The sequence below is a fragment of the Telopea speciosissima genome, chromosome 1, assembly GCF_018873765.1.
Source record: "Telopea speciosissima isolate NSW1024214 ecotype Mountain lineage chromosome 1, Tspe_v1, whole genome shotgun sequence".
In the NCBI taxonomy this organism is placed as follows: domain Eukaryota; kingdom Viridiplantae; phylum Streptophyta; class Magnoliopsida; order Proteales; family Proteaceae; genus Telopea; species Telopea speciosissima.
The window spans coordinates 7,290,083-7,307,648 of NC_057916.1; the positions used below are offsets into that span (position 1 = coordinate 7,290,083).

General features: G+C 38.2%; 1 protein-coding gene across 3 annotated transcripts; it reads right to left on the minus strand.

The window, feature by feature from the left end:
* LOC122647088 (uncharacterized WD repeat-containing protein C17D11.16-like) lies at window positions 1–16,040 on the minus strand. Of its 3 annotated transcripts, none has more exons than XM_043840610.1 (16): window positions 15,881–16,040; window positions 14,962–15,155; window positions 14,635–14,714; window positions 14,446–14,541; window positions 14,206–14,329; window positions 12,975–13,033; window positions 12,790–12,855; window positions 11,113–11,183; window positions 10,920–11,016; window positions 9,650–9,724; window positions 5,695–5,793; window positions 2,770–2,913; window positions 2,649–2,678; window positions 2,479–2,545; window positions 636–678; window positions 1–530 (listed from the first exon to the last, which is right to left on the minus strand). In XM_043840610.1, the coding sequence occupies exons 1-15, from the start codon at window positions 15,997–15,999 to the stop codon at window positions 665–667; spliced, it is 1,335 nt and encodes a 444-aa protein (XP_043696545.1). In that variant the 5' UTR covers window positions 16,000–16,040; the 3' UTR covers window positions 1–530; window positions 636–664. The 3 variants fall into 3 exon arrangements, with proteins under 3 accessions (XP_043696545.1, XP_043696542.1, XP_043696546.1); XM_043840607.1 differs by having other exon boundaries at window positions 636–713; window positions 2,483–2,545; window positions 15,881–16,039; XM_043840611.1 differs by lacking the exons at window positions 2,649–2,678; window positions 2,770–2,913 and having other exon boundaries at window positions 636–713; window positions 2,483–2,545.
* Window positions 16,041–17,566: the final 1,526 nt, after the last annotated feature.

A 17,566-nucleotide genomic window follows, 5' to 3' on the forward strand; every position in this document is an offset into this window, starting at 1 on the left:
AATTATTGACCATAACATAGAGATCTATTAGCACATCAGAAACTATGAATCAACCAGGTCAAGCATGATTGAAGATGTCATGCCATACAATTCTCTTAATTTAGCCTAAGAAAAGAACAATTCCACTAGCATACATAACCTCAAAATTGATCACAATCAATTACATACAGCAGCCACACAACCTAACAGATACTCGACGACAAGTTTTAAAAACCAGACACAGAGCCAAAAGCCTCCAATTCCAGTCAAACCTTCTGGTTTTTATACCAGGAAAGGAACCAAAAAACAGAAAGGAGACATCCATTTTAACCTTGTTCAAAAGCCCGACTTGTTTTAAAGTTGCATCAGAAGAGCCTTGGTTTCAGTAGCTTCTGCTTTCCTTATCGTGACTCCAGCCACTGGTATACATTCAGTATATACATTTCTGTCTCTCTTGTTTCAAATCAAGGCTCTGCTGGGGATGTTACTTTACTTTTATTATACTTCCCAAATTTTTTTGCAACCCCAGCATCAGATAAGGTGTCCCATACCTACAAATATTCAGGTCCATAGCAATTAATTCTAAATTGTAAGGAAGTTTTGGGAGAAAAGAGAAGGAAAGAACTATAGTATTCAAATAAAATGACAGTACTCACTTCCAATCTTCCCTTGGAGCCTCCTATAGCTAGCAGGAATGGGCTGTCCCCAGAGAAGGAAATGGAAAAGATGCCTCCCTGACACAATTCCAGCACAAGCAATGAAAAACCATCTTGAATCAGTGCAGCTAAGATAAAAGTAATGTATGAAACCATCAATTTTATATACATCAAGCTGATTTAGATGACAATGGAGAATACCAACTATATATAGGGAAAAACTTGTTGTAACCAACCATTGTAGCCTTACTTTTATGCCCCTTGTCTTATTCTCAAAAGTTATTTTAGTCATGGTTAAAAAGGAGTTTTCAAAATAAGTTGAAAGTGACTTGTCATTATGTCATGTTCAGCGGTCATTGTCCATGTGAAATGATAAGATCACCACAACATTAAATAACTTTTGAAAATAAGACAAGGGGCAAAAAGTAAGATTACAATTTCTTAGTTCCCTTATTTAGTGACAATAAGCCGCATATATATATATATAGCGAGAGAGAGAGAGAGACAGAGAGAGAGAGAAAGAAAAGAAGAAACATAATATTCTTGGACACACTCTTCAATGCATTGGATTTATATGCATAATGTTTCAAAAAAAACAAAGGCGGCAAAAGGCTTTATGGTGAGCACAACCACTAAGGATATGCATTGACTGAACAGTCAACTAACAATCTATCATACTCAAGTCATATAATGATGGACACGGGATATACATTGACTGTACAATCAACTAACGATCTATCTTACTCAAGTCATTCTAAGATGAACATGGGAGACATTGACTGTACAGTAAACTAATATTCTATGTTACTCAAGTCATATTAAGATGGACATGAGAGGAATAGGAAAGAAGAAACATGAAATTGAAGTATCATAGTCCACAAGTAGGCCAGCATATGTCATGGCCTGAGGGCGAATCAATTTAAGACAATTGATCACATAAAATGAACAAAAGTGAAAAGATGAGGTCTGGATGACACTGAATGAGGCAGCCTCTGTTCACCTGCAGTGGTGATTTTTACACGTTAAGTCCGCCAATTGTTGGACGGTTCCAACCAAGGCAGTTCAAGATACGTACTTTGAAGAATGAACACCAGATCAGAAATAATCATTTATTTTTACAGATTAATCTGTTAATTTAGCTTCTTTCTCCTCTCTTCGCCCCCCCCCCCCTAGTCCACGGGGGATTAATCAGTTAGAATTTAAGTTAGGTTGTCAAACATGTTTTGGCATAAAAATATTGTGATCAGGGCACGAAAAATTCAAGCTATAATTTTACCAAAAGGTCTGATGCGAAGGCCTCCATGGATGGATCACCTAGTGCCACATGCAAGAATAATTAGGCAACGCCAGTTTCCAACCTCCGGATAGGTAGGGGGACAGTCTGGATTAGCCACATGTCAAATTTCAGACCCAAACTTTACCTCCCCAGTGTATCGGTATTTACCCTTTCAGTTTTATCCATTCATTTGTATTCCAAAAACTTGTTTTATCAATGGATTTTGTAAGCTTCATTATGCCACATGGTCAACTGTGTCTGGGCTGAAACTCTGTGGTGGTTAGGGTAACCCAGAACCTACTTGTCTACAAAAATTTGGTCCCACCTGATCTTCCTTGTGGAAGATATTAGAACCAACCATGGAGTCTTCTCTGGATGGACCATCCATGGAACTAGCTCCCTATAATTTTTAGCAATGGTCACAACAATTATCCCACAACAAAATTGTACCAAAATACCAGTTACCTTTCTTGCCAAAAAAAAAAGGAGCAAATTATGAGATATGGATGAGGCCAAGTAAGCTCTAATTTATTTTCTATTTACTTCTGGAGAAACAAAATGGGTAACTTACAGCTTTAGAATTCTGGGATGCAACACAAGAAGGTTCGTTGTTTGATACATCCCAAAGTTTCACCTACAGCATATACAAGTGAAATGAATTAATTGGCATTGGCCAAACCACATCTAACAGAAGGCTCAGAATCACGAAGCCCACTGGTATGAACACAAAGGATTACCATTTTATCTGTAGACCCTGTTGCAAGGAGCTGCGGAAAAACACAAGGTAAGATTACATAAAGCCAGAAAAGAATTCTACCAAAGGTCTCCAGCAAAATTTTGAGGTGAGAAGACACATACATTAGGTGCAGCATGATTGTAGGATACCGTGCACACAGCTTTGTCATGTGCATGAAGAGTGAAACTTGGCTTGGACACAGAGCTTGAGTCAGACTTAGTACCCCTGATGTCGAAACCTTGAACCGTACCATCTTCAAGACTGACCTAAAACACATTCAGAGAAGGATCAAACAAATGTAGAAACTGAAACCTATTCAAGATCCAGAAAACACAATAAACGGAAAGAAGAAACAATTAGATGCAATCGTAACCAAGGATTTACGTGGTTCGGCAAGATGCCGACATCCATGCATGGTTCGTAATCTCGGGATCACTCTTGGTATCGCCCAGAATCGGACCGAATTGGAACCATTTGCCCCTGCTTTTTAATAAAAATTCAGTTTTTATTACCTTTTTACCCTTGGCCGTACCAGTGGATCAGTATCGGATCGGAATCAGTACCGATCCAAGACCAATATTATGAACCATGCATCCACGGGAGATATGAGAGTAATTTTCACTAACAATGGAGAAAGGATTACAAGCTCTCTTCCTCATGCCTCTCTATTTTCTTAAGGTGCTCAATTATTTATTTTTTATTTTTTGGGTTATGCATCACTAGATTAGGTAAAAACAACCCAAATACTTGCATCAAGCTGATATATATTTACAAATTGCATAATAAGGTGTTTTATGTTTTATTGAATTTTATATGTATCATAAGCATATCCATGTATTGCTAGACCATTTTTTTTTTGTTTTGGTAGAAATTGTCTGACCATTTCCATGCATACTTTTAGTGTATCTAGCATCTCACCGATACGTTACGTCTCTTAAAATCACCCCTCCAATACGATACCCGATACCGATACATAAATCCTTGGATATGCTGAGAATAACTTCAACTATATGGAGGCATGCAAGCTCTGAAGAGAGAATGAATCCCTTACTTCAATGAAATGCAAAATCCTAAAGACAATAAATCTTAAAAACACTTTTTTTATATAAGCAAAAAAAAAAAAGGGCGTACCCAGTGCACGAGGCTCCCGCCATTGCAGGGTCTGGGGAGCAAAAAAATAAAAAAATATAAATATTTTAAATCTTAAATCTCCCCCTTATTGGTTCTCAAAATGCATATATAGATGATTGTTACAACCGCTTATCTCAAAAGCTTGGCTGTTTGGCAGGGCATACAACAATGTATATCAACACCCCCTACACAACAATGTATCAGTCGAACTTGATTCGGCATCAGCAACATTCTAGTGGTTTTGATCCGGCCTGCCACTCGTTCCAGTACTAGGATGGGCATAGGGATAGGGGTGACTTGGTAGTTGTTAGCTTGGATTGTTGAATCATGAAGGTTGACTCTAAGTAACAAACTCATGATTGACTCTAAGTAACAAACAATGTTAGATGTATGATTTATGAAATGGTCTCTAATTTGATGTCTTTTCATTCCTATTGTGTGGAATATGTCATATCAGCAATTCAGTATACATATACAACATTACACTACCAACCTAGGGCCCTAAGTCAAACTACCACTTTGGGTGTGATTTAAAAAAAAAACAAAGGGTTCCACTACGTTTATAGGGCCTTAAATAGGCTGTCCTGCATGTTTCATGACCTAACTAGGTCATACGGCCCCCAAAACCAGGGCCGAAATTTTGAAAAAGAAATGCATGAACTCAGCCGAGATCTCGGTATCTCGCCGAGACAACTTGATTTTTGGGCTGGCCAAATCCATGCCTGAGACCTTGAACTATGCTACACGTGCAGGCCCACACACACAGCTCTGTACGTGACACCATCACATGGCACAAGGCGTAGGGGCACAACAACACACAACACAAACCCCTCGCATTTACCAGAGATCGAACACCTGACTCATGGCTCAATACCATTTTACAACCGCTTATCCCAAAAGTTTGATCGGTTAAGAAGGGGAGACAACAATGTATACCAACAATGATAACATAGGTTAGATATCCAGGCTCATTTGACAATGTTAGTTCCTTTGGCCACGCACACTTTTATCAACTAAACACCCTGGACTCAATGATCAACAAACATATCTAACCATGGAATGAATTTTTCCCAATAAGCTAGTAAAGTGCTAAATAAAAACCCTGCTAAAGATCATACATTAAGGGGATAATGGGTGAGCAGTTCTACATCCTGTATATTTGATTGATCAGATTGGTGCGTTCCTGCATCACCAGTTAAAGCTCCCACTCAGCTGCAATCAGCAGGGTTATAAGTATGGTCTGTATCGTATCAGCACTGGTACCAATACAATATTATTTTTTTTAAAGACCGATACAGGTCGAGACGGTCTGATATGGAACTGATATGGTCTGATACGGGACCGATACGGATCAATACAGGTAAGATACACTCAACCCTCCTCCTTTAAACCTGCAAAGCAGAAACCGTGAGTGAGATATGAAACCGAGAGCAACCGAAGGCTTTGGAAACTTTTTTTTTTCTCGAGCTGAGTTGGGGGAAATCAATCTAACATAAAAATGTCCTCACCATTTCAACAAGCTTTGGGGATTTACAGTGCTCAAATCACAAATCGAAACATATTGCATAATAAGGTGTTTAATGCTTCAAAACCGTTATTTTATGTATCATAAGCACATCCATGCATTTCTAGACCATTTCCATCTGTATCTTTAGTGTATCTTGCATCTATCCCAATTGGTATGATACATCTTTTAAAATAACCCCTCCAATACGATACCCGATACCAATACTTAAATCCTTAGCATTAAGTACCATGTCAACCCCAAACTCCAAAGGCAAGAAAAATGCCTTCTTCCCATCCCCAAAAATTTGTTCTAAGTTCTAAGTGCTGAGCTATGAAACAAATTTCCACCAAATACTTCAAAGAATCTGAAAGAATAGCCTCAAAACATATAGGATCGTTCTGGAACTCACCACAAATGAATGCTCAGTGTGTGGATCCCACGCCAAGCTTTCAACATCAGCTGTAACCAGCCACTTACAGCCTGAGGATGAAGGCACCCTCCCATCCTTCTGTACACAATAAAGGACAATTGATGTTACAAGATCTAAACAGCAGCTCATTGTTAACTTTGAATTAATTTAAGTACACCCAGCATCAAAACAATGGTTCTCCTTTTCAAACTAAAGACAATTAGCTTGACATCATTGTTAACTCTGCATTAGTTTAAGTACATCCAGCATCATGTTCTCCCTTTGAAACTTAAAACAATTATCCTGACATTTGTATCAGGTTGACATGAAATTATAGATCAACATAATTTGTTCTTCCAAGGAAAACATTGGCATTTCTGGTCACACCAAATACTAAATTACTAATACAAAGAAAAAGTTTCCAAAAACTGATCATATGACTTGGAATAAATAACAATCCATACCAGGATTTACATATCTCAGTAAGATGACTCAGAACCAACTCAATTTTTTAAAACTGAGCACAACATTTTTTCACTAGATAGTAAACCATAAAAAAAAACCTTCTCATAAGAACCATAATAACTAAAAAGAGCGTCCCAATGCATGAGGCTCCTACTGCTGCAGGGTTTGGGAGGGGCAAATGTAAATGCAGCCTTACCCCGCTTTGCAGAGAGGTTGTCTCCATGTTTCGAACCCGCAACCTGATGGTTGCAATAGCGCAACTTAATCACTTGAAAGATGGTATTTGGAGGGAAGGGTGATCAACACAGGAGCATGGAATTTCCTTTATCTTGCAAAATCAAGTTCCTCAACTCACTTATCGATGCAGTGAATGTACTCCATAACCATGAATGGGAGGGGTTTTAGTCACACATTGGTCGAGTAGTGTGCGGCTATTGAGCATATGACCTTGGGCATGGCCTCTCCACCCTAAAGCTTGGGCTTTTGGGTTAGACGTCATTAAGTGGTATCAGAGTAGGTTGTCCGTGCACTGGCCATATGAGTGCCCATGGCCCAAAGATGGCCGGAGTTGATGCAGTGAGTGCACTCCATGGCTAGGAATGGGAGGGGTTTTAGTCTCACATTGGTCGGGTAGTGTGCGGTTGTTGGACATATGACCTTCGGGAATGGCCTCTCCACCTTGAAGCTCGGGCTTTTGGGTTGGATGTCATTACTTATCATCATTATCCAAGATATATCCTAACCAAATGGGATTGTTAGATGTCTTGTTCTACAACCCACTCTACCTAAGGCTGGGCACACCGCCCATGTACCGCAAGCTAGCGCCCGCTGTGTCTATCTCTCCCCCCCCCCCCTCTTTGAAATGACCCCCTGCCCCTCCTATATGATGCTCCCATTGATGCACCCGCTAGCGTGCCTCACACGTCCACACGGGCAGTGTGCCTATCCCTCTCCCATATATATATAGAAAATGGATCGAGATTCATGACCCCTAATCCATTCCCAAAAAAATTGGTAAATTAAGGATTGCATATAAGCTCTTGAAAGTGGTTTCAATTGTTTAGTGTATCTTTTTCATTCTTCTAGGTGTTATTATAGTTAGTCAACTTTTTTTTCCTTTTCAAGCATTGGTTCTCTTCAAATCTAGGAAAACTATGGAATCAAGCATTATCAAGCATTCAACAAAACGCAAGACACCATTTCCAAGATTAATCACAGATAGATTTCAAGTAGCACAAATTGCAAGTATTAATAGAAATCTGTTGGGGGTTTTTAAAACACTTGTTCTTGATGGAAGTAGTGATCCTTCACTGTTATTGGTATAGCTAATATAAAGCATGTCAAAGTTCCAGAATTAAAAAATAATAATAATATTTGGGTCCAAATGATCGAATTTCTAGCCTCCACAAAACCAAAAATTAGTACATCCAGCAAAAAGAAGTGGCATAGTGATCTGCCGAGGGATCAACAACACCTAAAGTCAGCTGAAAGACGGTAACTTAACCATCTTTCTTGACTTCATCATTCACCTTTCTACTTTGGTACCAACCACTCCATGTAACACATGTAAAGCATGGGAGGTCTGTATATCATCTTTGATGTAGATACATCAACAAAAGAGATTTATTTTGATGGGAATAAATCTAGAGTCAGGTTATATACATGTTGAGCCTTTGGTCCCATGAGTTTTCTATGTAATAGGTCACTTTTGGCCTAGAATATGGATAATTAAGCTGCATACGGGATTAGTTGTTTTAATTCCATACTTAGTTTCATTACTAAAAACCATTTTGATCAAAAAATAAAAACTGCTTGATAACTACTAAACAAAATAGATTGTAGAATTAAAAATAAGTTTGGTAACTACCTATGTGTAAATAATTTTTATAACATTTTTGAACAAATGGACCCAAGTCATGGCCCAAAGCCCATATATGATATATATTTTAGTGGTAGGTGAAGAAATTCTCCCATCACCCATCTTCTTTCATAAATCAACTCTAATCCTCTATACTATTTTCCTTTATTACAGGTATCTTGAGCCCCATGAGGATAGTCCCTGAAAAGGAGAGCAATGGAGGCTGTTCGGAGGGTAGAATTTTATTGACAAAAAACCAAAACAAAGATAGGGAATGTATCCAAGTTTCTGCATCTATTCCTTTTGTCCAGGCTGAAACTTTTGAATCTGGTCTTTTTGTGGTAGAAAACGTTAAGAGAAGTACAGATGAAGCCTTAAGAAAAAGAAGATTGATGATTGAGGAAGAAGAAAAGGGATTGAACTAGGTTTTAAACCTTGAACATGGGAATTGTCAAAGATAATGCTCCCTTCAATCTGAAATTTTTGCATCAGTTACTGCATACTTAATTTCTTCCCTTGTTGTGTGCTTTCTTTTAATTGAGGTGTGTTTCTCAAGTTGAGGAAAAGGGAATGCCTACATGGTTTTGATCACCGTTTTATGTTAATCTTCATTCATCTGTGGGATTCTTTTAAATGTTTTCCAAGCCAGATTTGGGTGTCTGCCATAGGAGTGGGAGAAGACAAAAAGAACTCAGGAGATAGCTTCCTTTTCCCTCGTATGGGGTCGGGGACACATTCCACCCTCCCCTGACAAGTAGAGGGAGTTGTAACTTAACAAAAGAAGTGGAATAGGGTTTCTAATGTTTGGAACCTAAAATCTAGAAGAACAGGGAGAAGGATTTCAGTGTGGAAGAAGAATTTTGTTATCCTTCCATTGCAGATTGACTTGATAGAAACATGGTAAATAGCATCCCAGGATATGTAAACAATCTGGATAATAGGCCTGAAGTGAGTTGCAGGTTGCAGAACACCGAAATAATGAGCCGCGAGATGAGGGAACACGAGAGGGAGAGAGCTGCGGGATGAAGGTTTGTGACTACAAAGCGGCGGAATAAGTTTGAGAGGCAAAAAGCCGTGGGATGATGGAGGTAACAGGTAGGTTTTCTAAAATAAAGGTTGTTTTACCATTTTACCCTAAAAAAGTACCGCTAGAAGCACCTCCTACTTAAGTTCGGCCAAAAATTGACAAAAAATGGTTTTTGACAGGAGTCTATTATCATTTTGAGGGTGTTTTCATTTATTTTAAATAAAAACAAGTTTAAAAAATGATACCAAACACATGAAAAAATGAAGAATTGTCAGAAAATGAAAATGAAAAATGATACCAAAAAACCCTTAGGTCCATAAAAATGGCCTATTACATAGAAAACTCATGGGACCAAAGGCAAATCATGTATATAACCTAACCCTAGACTTATTCCCATCAAAATAAGTCTCTTTTGGTGATATATCTGCATCAATCTTAGCCTCCACAGTCAAGATACTAAAACATGTGCAGCTTTATCAATTTTCTTTTTCCACAAATCCCCACTTATGTTGGTGTTTTTGCTCCTTTCAGGCTCTATAAATGTGAATTTAAAATGAACGAGTACAATAATCAAGTATAGGGATAAAATAAATGCCTCTCATTACCATGACAACTGAGCGATCAAAAGATCCACTAAGAAGAACTTGTGGCACATGATGATTCCATGCAACTGCTTGAACCTGTGACAAGATTAAAAGAAGCAGAAACAATCAGAGTCAGTACTTCAGCAGAAGAATATCGTTAAATTATGACTATTGAAATATTGAATTTATAGAATTCCATGAAAGATTTCCCTAGGACCTGACAGAGCCTTGCAACAAGTCTTCGTGACTGAAGTATCACAGAGATCCTCCTAGTTATACTCAACTACAGTTCAGATCAGACTGCCAGAAGGGGCATATGCAAAAACATAAAACTGCTAGCACGTGAGCAGAATGCATCTTCAGGGGTAGATTTTCTAGATAAATCAGTAAACCTGTAAATCTACCTATCTATTGTTGGCTTTTTCCTGTGTACACACCCCTACCTCAGGGAATCCAAATAGCAACTAACAAGGATGCACAAATAAAAACTTTTTATTGTCCAAAGATCATAGAAACTACACCACTCTTGACACTTTTTATGTTGACTCCCAAATAATACTCCTACAACAATTGAAAAAAAAAATCAAATGGAAAACCTGAGCACCTTATAGACAAAACCAATAACTACAGAACAGGGTCAATCTGGTTGCGAGCAGGTTTTGGCACATGTATGTACTCGATGAAGCAATAATGTGGACCCTGCTATTGGTCTTGGACAATGGAAGCCAAGGGGTACCACTTAGACCTGCAGCTGTTCTTCTCAGATCTGCATTCCTGTTAATGTTATCTCATCCAAAATTTCTCTACCTGTTCTACCTCTTTATACAGATTCAATATGCAACCAAAATGGCAGGAAACACAGAAAAGGCAAAAATTGAAGACGAACTGCTGTTCTATTAGAAACCCTGAAAAGGCGAAAGGGGAAGGTTAACTGCTGTAGCTTCCATGGCCTCTCAAGTTGCAATGGGCTGTAACCTGTCTAGTTCACCTGGATAAATGGTCTAGGCTCATGTTCCAGGGCCATCCAGTCCAACCACCCACCAATTCCAGATTTTAATGTTTATTACTATCATAGTTGTTACGGTGTGTAGGTGACCCAAGGCGTTGGAGGGGGCCTGGACATAATGCGACACTAACAAGCCAACCAAGGTGCCCAAGCTTGACAACTATGATTACTACAAACTGGAAAAACAAAAAGAGGGCAGTGACTAACATAGGATTGTGTCACATAATATCATCAAACTAGCTTCTAAATTACAATATCACAAGTCAGTTTAAGTATGATTCATGCCTTGTCTATATGATGTTCCATTGTGATGTCACATTTGCCTGTTGCCACATCCCAAATCTTAACAGTATTGTCAGCACTTGCACTGGCCAGTACATTCCTGAGCCAACCGGAAAAAAAAGGGGTATAACTGTATAAGAATCATGGGGACACCTAATATAAATCATATCAAAGAGAAAAAAATATGTATGCTTACCTGAATTCCTTGTTCCAAGCAAGGCCAAGTACAGAATCTGTGTGGCTATCCTTCATGAATTTGACTGATTTCTGGCACCAAAAGAAGAGGGAAGATGGAAAGAAATCATAATCTATGTAAGGTCTATATGAGGTTTCTATAGAAAGATACAGCTACAAAGGTAAACTGGGGGTTGGGGGGGAAGCCAAAAGAGTAATTGTAGAGTCGGTTATTCTAGATCAGTGCATCAAAATTAACCAAGCGGATAAGCTCATCAACCATACTTTTTAATAGCCAAACAAGTCATTGTGGATGGTCCATGAACAAGAGTATATCAATGGGTTGGTGCTAAATTGTAAGTAATGTCACCAAATAGAATATAAAAATGTATCCTTTATCCTAACTGAGACCAACTAAAGGGTGGATCCTAACAACCACACACGACGAAAGGCCAGGCCTTTAAAAAGGTCACTCCCACCCATAGCTATCATACCAAGAGTAAACAGGTGAAACCGTGAAACACAGGTAATTGTAAGGTAGTGAACTCCACATTGGTTTTGCTGAATGAATAAAAGCCCACGGAGTAGATTATCTCATCGACTTAACTTAGGCAGCATAAGCATTATCATCTTCATTTAGCTTACATTCTACATACACTTTCAAGAGATAGAAGGAAATGGATAAATTTGTTTTTCTTTTTCTGATTCAGGTGACTTAGTAGAGTAAGACATCAAACAGATTGGGAATTCAGACCTCTACTGACCATATTAAAAATCGATAACAATTTACCTTTTTGGGCATCGAACTGTAATGATAATAAAGATATCAGATGGGAGGACCATAAACATAGGTGGATATCATCATAAAAGTTGAGTTCTGAGAGGTCAATTTTGAGGAGAGAAGGCTCCTTAAGGGGCAGCTTTGTGTATTTTGTAATGTTTTGTATTTTCGTTGTACAATTTCCTTTGCCATGTGGCCAATAAATTTTGTTAATCAATGAAAAGAAAATTCCTTGAGACGGTTTCAGCTTCTGTTTTTGCCTTTGTGCCCTTTAGTCTTTGTCCTTGGGATCCTTGATCACCCCTTTTCCTTTTCATTTCAATAAATATCTTATTGATACTACCCATAAAAAATATCTTATTGACATATTTTCAAAAATTGGGAAAAAAAATTGATTCAGCTGCTGAGTTGGCTGATTTCTGGATGCAGAGGGCTGAAGAGCCTTCCCCACCATATTTCTACAATTTAGTTGGTGGCTCCAAGGGAGAACAACTCACTCTCTGAAGCCTATATCAGCCAATTCTTTGTGGATGAATTAAAAAAGGAGGGCTTAACAAAAAGAATGTATATTGGAACATCTTTCTCGGTGGGATGAATGTTGACTGATGATAATTATTTTCTTTCAATACCTATGACTTTGGCCATGGGAGATGTTCCTGGGCCCCTTTCTCCAATACAGTTTCTGAAAAGTTTTAATTGATAAATTAACTGTAACTCATTTCCCTTCCAAAAAAAAAATGAATAAGAGAAGGGGGAGGGAAGAGGGTGAATGTCAACAAAGTTCTGTCAATACTCAATACATAAAAGAATCCATCCCTGACAAGTATTTTGCATTATAGTCAAAAATATAGTTTCAAAGCAGGTCTTGTTAAACAATGTTACAATGGGATATGCAAGAAGCAAATATGTAGTGCAAACCTTCTTTCCTTTTTTCTTCTTCTTAGCAATTCCACCTAACACCATAAAAGGCTGGACTTCGTCAATCTGAAAACAGGGAAGAAGCATGTAATAAATCTTAATACGAATTATCTCGGGGTAGTCTCTTAACAATTAAAATGAACTTGCATCAACCAATAAATAAGAAACAGATGAGGCCCACATACGAGGTCTAGGTCCCATATTTCAATGGCAGGTTCCATTGAACCTACTGCTATGAAGTTTCCTGCCAAAAAGAACAAGAATTATAGGAGGGAAAAAAGGGAATGGGGAAAAATACAGAGCAAGTGAGCATGACTAATAAACTCGCACTCTGATAAACAGTTGGTGCAAACAAGAATAAGAGTCAAGACAAGAGATAGAGGATAATCTCCTGAATCAAACAAAAACCCATGAGACAACATTGTACCAGTTTGCATCACTTTGATCATTGGATCTGTAGCAAATGCATGCCCAACTTATAGGTTAGCAACTCTTGGAATCAAACCACTTATCTAGATCTCAATAATGATGAATGTAGATGTATACATTAACGCTGCCCTTTCCTAACAGTTCGATGTTTTAGGTGAAACGGTAGCAAACATGGTAGCAAAGCAGGGAGGTCAAGTGTTTGACTCCTGGTAAGTGCATCGGAAGAGTTTTCCCGACATTTCTTCGCCCTTGGTGCCACGCGAAGGAAATACCGCATGAGCTCCACGTGCAAGGACCATGGGGTCTAGGCCTGCACGTATGGGGGAGTGTAGATGTATACATTAATGCTGCCCTTCCCTAACAGTTCGAGCTTTTAGGTGAAACGGAAGCAAACAATGAAAAATAAATAGGATTGCAGAGATCAGAGTTCACTTCATCATTTCATCTTTCTTTTGGCGGATAAAAGGAGAGGGGGGGGGAGAAAAAATTGAAATCCAGTTGGTTTGGGAATAGAATTTTGCTTTCATAAGTAGAGGTTCAAGATGGAATGGACCTAGGGATTAGTGCTGAAATCGGAGTTAGTGTACAATCTTCTTTCACCAGGGCCACTGCATATAAAACTTATTTTAGTCCCTCCCAGAAGGCTCTGTACTCAGTTTGAGAACCCTATTTCTCCTTACGATGTCCAGCTAATGTCAACACAATTAATTTTTTGCAATACTAAGAGAGTTTCACCATTACTAGAACTATGTTTTTTCTAAGAGTCATGTTTATAGTTTCCAATTAGCTGAGGAGCATACTCATTATATTTGAATTAACAAAATTCATTTTCTTTTTTGTTATTTTGTATCTATTATACAAAACCCAACAGCAGATACTACATATTTTTCTTTATGAGTTTGCTTGAACAAATCAAACACTGAGTTGAATAAAATAAATTAAAATATCAAGCACATCTCAAAATTCAGAAAACATGTTTGTTCATACCTTTGTCGCCTCCTTTAAGAGGACAATCAAGCCATGCTGTGCAAAGGGGAAAGGCTGGAAGGATGATATCATGATGAACAAACATGTTTCGTTCACCATCATCTGAGTTCTCGAATATCCAAACCTGCAAATTAGAGTATTTTATGCTTTGTACAGAAAAGCTCATCATCAAGCAATAATTGAATGCTACAGAGGGAGGCAATAGCGAATGCAATTACTGTTCAAAGAAATATCACATGCCTCAAGATGGCTGACATCATCCTCATTCCGAGCACAAACTATAACTGCGTCCGATGGCTTTATGGCCAAATCCTCAATTTCCTCCTCCTCATCATCCTGTTAGAAGCATGACAGTGCAACTCAAGCATAATAAGCCAAGATATGGAACACCGACTGATAAATTGCAAATAAGAAAGTGACAAAGATTACATTTTTATCTTTCAGATATGGGTCCATGTCATTACTTGGATAGTAGGTGTCCCCGAGTCCCGTACTAAATAGCTCGATGCCTGAGGTTAAACAAGAAGAAACACATTTTTTTTGTAATACATTCAAATAAAAACTTTCTGTCTGAAACTTCGTAAGTTCTTATATAGATATTATTAAGTGAGATTGTGGGATCTCCATTCTCTTACAAGGTTATCCCACAGCTCAAATGGAAGATGAACAAAAATTTGAGTCCAACAAGGTAACAAAAATAAGGTAGTAAAAAGATAGAAAGTAGATAAGCATATGCAAGTAACTCATTGAAGATACCGTCATCTTCTTCGTCATAGTGATCCATGTCAAGCTCCCTAAGGCCATCGGTTATGTCTTGGAAGTTTGTTCCAGAACTTGTATTTAATGTCTTGCCAAGTGCATCTGCCGCTGCCAATGCATGGGATACTTCATCTGTTTGCTTGGCCGCATCAACATCCATGTCTTCATCGTCCTCATTCTCACTGTCTCCACTGCACAATGGAACATCTTTCAGAACTATACAGAAATAAAAATAGAGGAAAAATTCAATCAAAAAAGAGATTAAATAGGATCCCTTTGTTCAAGGAGTAAAAGAATTAATCACATGGGAAATTAAAAAATAGAAAGCAGTAGCAAGAGGGAGAACAAAAACAGCTGGAGAATACAAACCCCACCCCAAAAAAATAAACACATTTTCTATCCCCAAAAAATGTTTGTTCTTCTCCCTCACAGTTATACAACAGAGATCAAGAACATGGCATCGAAAATCATTAATGCAGCTTCACTGAATACTTAAGTCTCATCGATGCCTGCATACAAGCTATCAATCACGGATTTTATAGGCCACTATGTAGCCGTGGATGCATCATTATCTGTGTAATTTTTGTCTCTTTTCCTTATTTGTTTCACTTTATTTGATAAACTCCTCTCACAAGTCATATTCCATTAAAAAAAGATCATTGAAAGAGATCGTAAAATTCAAAATAACTTCAGTGGGTGGTGATGGTAAATGATAATGTCAATCACCCTGAGTCTAGATACCAATATCTTCCCCAATAAAAAGACAATGCTTAAGCACCATAAAACAGTGCAAGTCCTGCTATCAGAGGTCGCCTGGATGGGAGGACTGGAGTCGATCCTATCCTTTGGTAATTTTGCACGAAGTGGCTAAAATGCTTAGTTAAACTAGAAACAACGTCAAGTTAACAAGTCCTACCTTCTCTCTAAAGCACCACTCTTCAGTATCTCTTCGATTTCCTCTTTAGAAGGTGGTTCTGCCACGACTGGAAGAGACTTTGAAACCCCTTTAGGCACCCAACAAGTGGCTGCTATCATTTTGCACACAGGTGTGTTACCTACAAGGAACAACAAAGAGAGTAAGCCTAAACAAAAAAAGCAAACATTACTTCCAAAGATGAATTTGGGGAAGAAGAGTGACACAAATATTTATAGGGAAAAAAGAGAGACAAGAGTTATTAATCATTACTTGAAAAAAATTCTTTCCTCTTCAATGACTATCTTTCTTTTTTTAATAGAAGAAAGAAGGGATCCAGAGGATAACATAAGCATAGCAGTTGAAACAAAAACAAACTAAGGAAAATAAAATGAACCCAGTAGAACAAAGTGAAGCAAGGCATTGAAATTGAACAACAATCACCAATGAAAACGCCAACAGATAATACTGGGCCTCGCTGTATTGGACTAGGAGTTTTATCGAGGTTTTGCCTTATGGAGCACCTTGCCCCTCTGTTGTTGTTGTATCATAACTTTCTTCTCTTTCCTAAAGGAATAAGGTTATCATTCACCCACGGTGAATTGGGAGGAGCTGAATGATGAATGATTATACAACAAAAGGTAACAACAAACAAAGGTTTGTGCTTTTGGGCCAGAAGATGCAAAAATCCGTGGTAATTTCAAGAGAATTTCTGGAATGGCATAAATTATGTCGAAGGAACTATTAGGGGAAAATTAGTACCGAAAAGAGAGGGGAAACTATTAGGAAAAAAATAATTCTCACATCGAACTCAATAAAATGTCAAAATATCGATTACAAAGCCAAGACCATATAAATAAGATACCAACCAGGTATGGGAAATTAAGTACTTGCTATCAGCTAGATAAGATACACCACAACTCAAAACTAGCACCCTTTCTTTTCTGCTGGTAAAAATCCATTAATGGGTTCAGAATTAAATCCATACAAACACAAGAACAGCATCAAACTCATATATACTGTTCTTCGAAGGAAAATTTATCATACTAATGTCCTGGATGATAAGTAAAAATTTGAGCAGCGGTCATGAGGTGCCAAGCGTTGAGAAGGAAATAAAAAAGAATACCAAAAAATTAAAAACAAACAAGAAAATAGTGATGAGTTCAAGTTACAGTGAAGCAGTCATGAATAAAATCAAAATGGCGGTAGCTAGAGATGCAGGTCTGAGTGAAGTAGAGAACCTCAACCGGAAAACGTCAGGGTTTCGACGACGACGATGATGGCTTCTCCGTCTGAAAATTTTTCCCAGTACAGGGCTGCAGGTTTGAGCTTTCGAATGCTTGAATAATGTGAAGCACCAGGTGGAGCCGGACCTTTAGGGTTGGGCCTTATGTATCACGGAACATGGCGAATGTATAGTGCTTCACTATTCTTTCCTTTGCCCTTTATCAGACGATCGAACAGAGAGAACATGAAAGGTCAATGATGTAAATCTCACCACCCAACCCAATCAAATTAGAGCAGTAGAATTTAGACAAGGTAAAATTACATGATTACCCAATATTAGGTTTCAATTTACAAAAACTATACACCATTGCCGGCTTCGAGCTCTGCAACCGAAGCTCCCAAATAAAATATCAGAAGATGTCGAGATTCCAGGAAGGAATGAGAGAGAAAACGCCTAACAAA

Bases quoted from the DNA above. Each gene is read 5' to 3' on its own strand.
- LOC122647088 (XM_043840607.1), bottom strand. From the start codon at position 15,999: ATGATAGCAGCCACTTGTTGGGTGCCTAAAGGGGTTTCAAAGTCTCTT. The intron at 14,542-14,634 runs GTAATCTTTGTC...TGCTTCTAACAG, and splicing joins CATATCTGAAAGATAAAAAT to GATGATGAGGAGGAGGAAAT. The intron at 2,914-5,694 runs GTGAGTTCCAGA...AATGTGTTTTAG, and splicing joins ACACTGAGCATTCATTTGTG to GTCAGTCTTGAAGATGGTAC.